This window comes from Penaeus japonicus, unplaced genomic scaffold, assembly GCF_977035675.1.
Source record: "Penaeus japonicus unplaced genomic scaffold, GWHDUDI00000001_assembly GWHDUDI00000001, whole genome shotgun sequence".
Taxonomy (NCBI): Eukaryota; Metazoa; Arthropoda; class Malacostraca; order Decapoda; family Penaeidae; genus Penaeus; species Penaeus japonicus.
This window is the reverse complement of record NW_028234403.1, coordinates 12,039,448-12,046,207: the sequence shown is the minus strand read 5'-3', so window position 1 is coordinate 12,046,207 and position 6,760 is coordinate 12,039,448. Positions and strand designations below refer to the sequence as shown.

General features: G+C 34.3%; 2 protein-coding genes across 5 annotated transcripts in view; one reads left to right on the top strand and one right to left on the bottom strand.

Annotated features, from left to right (window-relative positions):
• Positions 1–871, bottom strand: part of LOC122251780 (18S rRNA aminocarboxypropyltransferase) — a 9,153-nt gene extending 8,282 nt beyond the window's left edge. The window contains exon 1 of one of the 3 annotated variants that reach the window (XM_043013899.2): positions 797–871. The gene's annotated coding sequence lies outside the window, so the exon portion shown is untranslated. Of the gene's footprint in view, positions 1–7; positions 32–349; positions 487–796 lie in introns of those variants that run through there. The other 2 variants (XM_043013900.2, XM_086536420.1) reach the window with 2 other exon arrangements.
• LOC122251779 (isoaspartyl peptidase/L-asparaginase) lies at positions 457–6,491 on the top strand. 2 transcript variants are annotated; one of them, XM_086536407.1, is made up of 8 exons: positions 457–1,500; positions 2,037–2,183; positions 2,808–2,889; positions 3,051–3,215; positions 3,468–3,609; positions 3,962–4,121; positions 4,628–4,712; positions 5,946–6,491. In XM_086536407.1, the coding sequence occupies exons 2-8, from the start codon at positions 2,076–2,078 to the stop codon at positions 6,146–6,148; spliced, it is 945 nt and encodes a 314-aa protein (XP_086392533.1). In that variant the 5' UTR covers positions 457–1,500; positions 2,037–2,075; the 3' UTR covers positions 6,149–6,491. The 2 variants fall into 2 exon arrangements, with proteins under 2 accessions (XP_086392533.1, XP_086392535.1); XM_086536409.1 differs by lacking the exon at positions 457–1,500 and adding an exon at positions 1,505–1,595 and having other exon boundaries at positions 5,946–6,489.
• Positions 6,492–6,760: the final 269 nt, after the last annotated feature.

Below are 6,760 nucleotides of genomic sequence, written 5' to 3'. Positions count from 1 at the left end.
TAGCTACCTTCATAGGAATCTGACTGTTAAATGGAAAATAATGAAAGCCTTGTACTCCTGTCAGTGACTCAGGGGCAGCTCATTAAAGACGAAATTAAGCCATAAGGACATGCAAACTAATTGAAGTCATGCTCAGGTGAAGACATGTACCAATTGTACAAATATTCCACAAGAACTTAAAGAATAATTATAATGTTTCTAAATATGTAATGTAGATCTTAGTGTGTAGAACCCAAAAATACAACTAAATTTATATTTCAGCATATCTAATTAGAGAAGATCGAACAAGATTGTTTGGTTCATTTCGATGCGAGATCTGAAGACATTTTTTTTTTTTAAATCTCTTTACCTTGCCTATGATATTATATTTATATCTTGCTCACGACAATTTAGATAAGGCACTGTGTCTTATCTTTTTTTTTATGGTGACTCTGCAACTGTGCAATCACGGTGTTTCTAGGTAACCCGAGTTATATTTAGTGTGTTTGCTCATTTGATAGTTCTGAAGTTATTCTTACTGCTTTTATCTCTCTATCACTTTGTGTTTTCTTGTATGAAAGTGTTTCTAATAAGATATATTTTGTAAGAGCAATTGATGATTATTTTTGCCTTTAATGTATTCTAAAGTTGCAGGAACGTGTTTTATAACTCGAATCAGCCTAAACTTATAAGTGCATATCGTCCATTATATCTAGCATTTCATATAAACTTCAATCTAACTTGAAGTGTAAATGACTATCATTTTCAACATCTCTATCAAGTAATTCATGAATATGGCAAATCCGAAAACACTCACGTGTGTTTGTTTACTTTCGTGTCGTTCGCAATTTAACATTTCCTAAAGGAATATACATTCAACTGTTTGTTTGTTGGACATCCCTACGTCAATTCTCACATTCATCAAGGTTCTCAATTCTCGCAAAAATCTGGGTGCCATATATGAGAAAAAATATATATCTTTTTTTAATTGAATTTGTGACCGCCTTTATATTGTGACGTAATGACAAATGATATCACAATAACATATACAATATACAGTTACAGATACAGAGGCAGAGTATTAAAAGATAAATCAAAATGAAAAGAGGTAGCACGGAATTGGGACACCACAAGGAATTAAGCATCATGATAAAAAAATGCAGATAACAGAACATAATTAAATTCTCCTCACGAGCGCAGACCGGATTAACGCATACATCCTTGCACGAACGACAACACTCGAACAGCTGATTGGTGTTTACTACCTGACGGCCGACCCGCCGGCCTTGAGCTGATACCATCATGGCCCACCACGAAATTACCCTTAATAAACAGTCCTTAACTGCTATTTTAGGACTAGCACTGTCCTTAGGCTTCTTCTGTGGGTATAAGTTCAAGTCGTGGAAAATCGAGTGGCTGAGAAGAAGGAGGGAGAGATTGCAGAGGAAGATTCAACAAACTCAAGCTGAGATTGATAATCTTCAGAAGCAATACTAGACTTTTTTCATCCTTATCCCCAAGGTGAGCGTGTTTATCATGAATATTTGATGATCTAGTCTGGAGTCATAAGTGGTTTTGTGTTGTTGAAGGAGACGTGTGTGTTACTCTAGTATACAGTAAGTGAATTTAATGTCTTTGTGCATGTTAGTCTCTGTATTTTTCCTTAGTTAAATATTTAATGAATTAAAAGAATAGTTGATGATAATGGAATATACATCTAACACTTAGGATGTAAAATCTGAGCTCAATCAAAAGGAAGACATTTCTTCATATTGGATTAACCAAGACATCAGGTACAGATAGAGGCTAATCTAGAGAGCTCTATCTCTAGAAGACCCCTATGTGCTTAGGACTGGTTACACCCGACCACTAAAATAGAATTCATTGCTTAAGTTCATCCAGTTTTAGATATATTCTGTGTTTTACTTTGGCTACTGTATTATAAATAGATTATAGTTTGATATATTACAAACAGACCTGGAATAATTAACTCTTGAAATTTATTACTGTATTCAGCTATATTCAAGGTTGTTAATTATATAATCTGTATATTTCAGAAGCTCCCTGGAAGTCATAACTAAAAACCTGTCATCATCATGGTTGAACCAGTTGTAATTGTACATGGAGGAGCATGGGCTGTACCTGAAAGGCTGTGGAGTGACAGTGTTGATGGGGTCAAGACTGCTGCTCTGCGTGGCTATGAGGTGGGGTAGATTATTGTATAGCTGACAATTCTGTTGGTGTTTCTTACATGAGCTTCTCTCTCTCTCTCTCTCTCTCTCTCTCTCTCTCTCTCTCTCTCTCTCTCTCTCTCTCTCTCTCTCTCTCTCTCTATATATATATATATATATATATATATACATATATATAATATGTATATATATATGTATATATATATATATATATATATATATATATTATATATATATGTATATATATTATATACATATATATATATATATATATATATATATATATATATATATATATATATATATATATATATATATATATATATATATATATATATATATATATATATACACATACACACACACACACACAAACACATATATATCCTTACAATAAAGAACAAAATTACATAAGTTGTTAGTTCCTAGCCTAAATATTTTTTTCCAAGAAATTATATAGTTATATCTAATTTACCAAAAACAGTTAGAACCAATTTTGTTATAGAGTCAATGGGCCATCACTTTGGATATGATGGCCCAGAGACAATTAACAGTCATTATAATTTTTTTAAAGTGATGATTAAATAGATAAAAATAGAATCTGGTCCCCTTAACTGTATCCTTTGCTATCATTAGATACTTAGGAAAGGAGGCTCAGCTGTTGATGTAGCAGAAGCTGCTGTAATTTCTCTTGAAGATAACCCAGTCTTTGATGCAGGTGACTATCACTTATTCTTTGTTGTGGAATATAGTGTGAAAATATTATATAGCTTTTCCCTGAATAAAATCCTACTTATGGTTCTTAATCTACTTCGTTCATGACCACTTATCTTGTGATGATATTAAAACCTATAGATAAAGAGTGTAAATTCTTTTAAGGCACCGGATCCGTTCTCACGTTTGACGAGCAGGTGGAAATGGATGCTATCATAATGAATGGCACGACCATGGAGGCGGGAGCAGTGGCCGCAATAAGAAACATCCCAAACCCTGTAAAGGTGGCTCGCCTCGTCATGGAGAAAACGCCCCATGTAATGCTGGCAGGTAATAGGAAATGTATTTCTGGTTAAATTTTCTTTATTTGTTATTATTCAGTATAAATGTGTAATGGTTCAAAATGTTTCCAAATATTGAATCTGTAGGAGTGGTTTTGTTTCTCTGTTTCTTAGTGTATGATATTGAAAAAGAAAAAAGAAATAATTTCTTATATCCTTAAAACCTTTAGAACATTGGGATAGACTGCATGATGAAAGTATCTATTATACACAATTCATTGAATGTTTTCAACAACAACAGGTGAAGGAGCTAATAAATTTGCCGCACAATATGGCATTAATGAAGTCGACAAAGACTTGCTCATCACCCCTTATGCCAAGGAAGAGCTAGCAGAATATAAGAAGTACACCAATGCTGTCTACTGCCTCTTCAATAAGACTGAGTAAGAACTCTGTTTGTAGTTAAAAGAAAAAGAATGTCATATTTTATATTATCAAGCATAAAAATGTCTATGCAGTCTTCAAACACATAAATTTGTCATTAAGAAATGTTCACATGATCACCAAAATGTATGGTCCTTTTGAATTATTTTGAAAGATGCCATAGAAGTGTAGATGTTAATAAATAATGAAAGATTCAGTTCAGATGAATACAAATAATGTAATAAATAAAAAGGGAAATGGCCATAGAAGTGTAGATGTTAATAAATAATGAAAGATTCAGTTCAGATGAATACAAATAATGTAATAAATAAAAAGGGAAATGTTTAGAAAAGACACTGATTTCCTCCATAGCAATGCAAAGCAAATGGGCCACGATACTGTTGGCTGTGCGGTGGTCGACCAGAAGGGACAGACAGCCTGTGCAACATCCACAGGCGGAATCACAGCAAAAATGCCAGGCCGTGTTGGAGACAGTCCCATAATTGGTGCTGGAGGATATGCTGATGATGAGGTACGTTCCGCTCTTTGAAATAGGAGTGTGATGATATGATTGTGATAGATTTCTATTTTCATGAGAAAGTCCAAAAAGACATGGGTGAAATCTGTGATGAGAAGGGGCAGATTTTCGATTACAGTTGTTAATTAGAATTTAATGTGTGGTTTATTTTCTTTCAATCATGAAATATGAGATTATACTTGATTTGTTTTGATCCATCTTATTCTGTTACACATTTGTTTATAAACCAGGCACCCCTGTAAGTGTAATGCCAGAGTAAATATGGAACTATAAGTTCTGTCAACTTAGAGTAACAAGAATAAAGAAAAATTTTATTTGATGTTCATTAACCCATTGGTCGCGGTATTAAAAAAATGTTTGTGCAGTAGGATGGCTGGTTTACATGTCTGACATGGTGCCATCCGTGTCTATGACCGACTCTGCCTTTGCAGCAAATCATGCCATCCACTGCTAATGGGTAAATAGTTCAAGTCTGAAGATTATTTTGATATTTCAACTAGGTTGGAGCAGTTTCAACCACAGGTTGTGGTGAAGCCATCATGAAGGCTTGTCTAGCCCGGCATGTTGCGACAGTTATGGGAACAGGTTAGTCATGTAATTCTTTATCTTGCTCTTGTTGAATTCTAATGATATAATGCATTAACTTGATGAAAAGAAATGTGTATGTTATGAGATTTTTATTTATTTTATTTTTTTTTTATTTATTTATTTATTTTTTTTTTTTTTATAAGACTATGGTTGTTACTTCCTCACAAAGTAGAAATTATTTAAATACATGTTATAAAGATAACATAGTTAACACTCTGCTGGACTTTCACATTCCTCACACCTTCATATTTCCTAACTTTATCCCTTCATTTTGTAGTAGCTCTTTATACATGTAAAAGAAGTATATTTTCTGTATTAGTGGCAGGTGTGATAGGCAAAGTGCAAAAAAATTATGATAATAATAATGATAATAATAGTAATAATAATAATAAGGATAAGGATGATAGTAATGGTTACAGTGATATTAGTAATACAGGCTAATGTTATGCATCTACCTCCTTTTCTGTGACAGTCATTTATAAATCCAAACAAGTCATTCCTAACATACACATGCATTACACATTGTAGCATACAGTATAGAAAGAGATTGCCATTTTTAATCCCATAAGAACTTTACATTTAAGAAGTCTATTTTGTAAACAGTAAACATTTTTAAGTCATTTTAAATAGAAGACGTCTTTTCATGGCTGACTACACCTCTTTGGTAACATGAGCACAGTGTCGTCTTGCAGTGTTACCAGGTCCTGCAAGTATTCAAGATCCACACTTGTAACCTGCTCTGCTATTGGTGTTCAATCCCAGTCTTTTGTGAAAACTTATGCAATGAACAAAGTATTTCTAATATCATTCAGTTCTCATTTGGTTATTCTGAACTGGTTTTGGAAAAGAATCAGCTTGAGTGTGTAGATAGCTGATGATTCCACAGTGGTTAAATGGTGACACTCTTTTTTCCAGATTTTTCAGACTGCACTAAAAAATCTGAGCTTCTCGTACAGTGAAGACGGAAGTCTTTTGAAAATTTTAGTCTCTGAGTCTAGTTACAGACCATATAGCCATGAAAGACTGAATATTTGAATATTCAAAGATATAGTGTTTGGCCTTCTTGTAAGGATGATAGGATTTTAATGACAGTGAGGCATACTATCCGTGCTCAAACACCCTATTGTGTATATATTTATATATATACCTCAAGTACATGCTCAAATATCAGCACAGACACAAAGATGTGCACATGCAAACACAATCTAATTGTTTGCGTATTCATTTCAGGCCAAGATGCCGTCTCAGCCATAAAGAACGGTTTGAATCACATGGAGTCTAGAATAAACGGCTTTGGTGGCGCCATTGCCGTGTCATGCAAAGGAGATGTTGGGATGCATTTTTCCACTCCACGCATGCCTTGGGCATATGTGCGGCTTGGCAAACTCCATTATGGTATTCACCCTGGCCAGCATATTATAGAGGATTTGTAGTACCAAATGGTTTGTTGTGGTAATGCAATGATATTATTTTATGTGCCGATAGTATGACTACAGGGAGCTTAGGGGTTCTCTAGAAAAAATAACCTAACATTCCATTTGAATTTTAATAAATAATTTTGAAGAATTTTTTTTTATCTACAGAAAAGTTTATTTTATTGTAATTTCTATAACTATTTCATCTGGAATTTATTTTACATGTTCAGACTTCAAAAATAAAAGCATTTCACAACAGTGAATGACTGTTTTGAGGGGTGAGTGGGTTTTTTTGTTTGTTTTTAATTTTATTGTGGTTTTAAAATATGTTTAAATTAAATTGCAAAAATTTTTAAAAAAAATTTAAGGGGGGGGGTTTTTAAAATTAAATTTTGGGGAAAGGGAAGTTTCAATGTGGGATTAAGATTAAAGGGTGTTGTGTTGGGGGTTTTTTGGGGGAAATATTTTATAAATAAAGCATATATAAAATTTGGGGGGTGGGGGTGGGGAGGGGGTTTGGGGTGGGGGGGGGTGGGGGAAGTTGTGGTGTTTTGGGTGTGTGTGGGGTGGGGGGGGGGGGGGGGGTGTGGGGGGGAGGGTTGGTGGGGGGGGTGGGGTGGGGGGATGTGG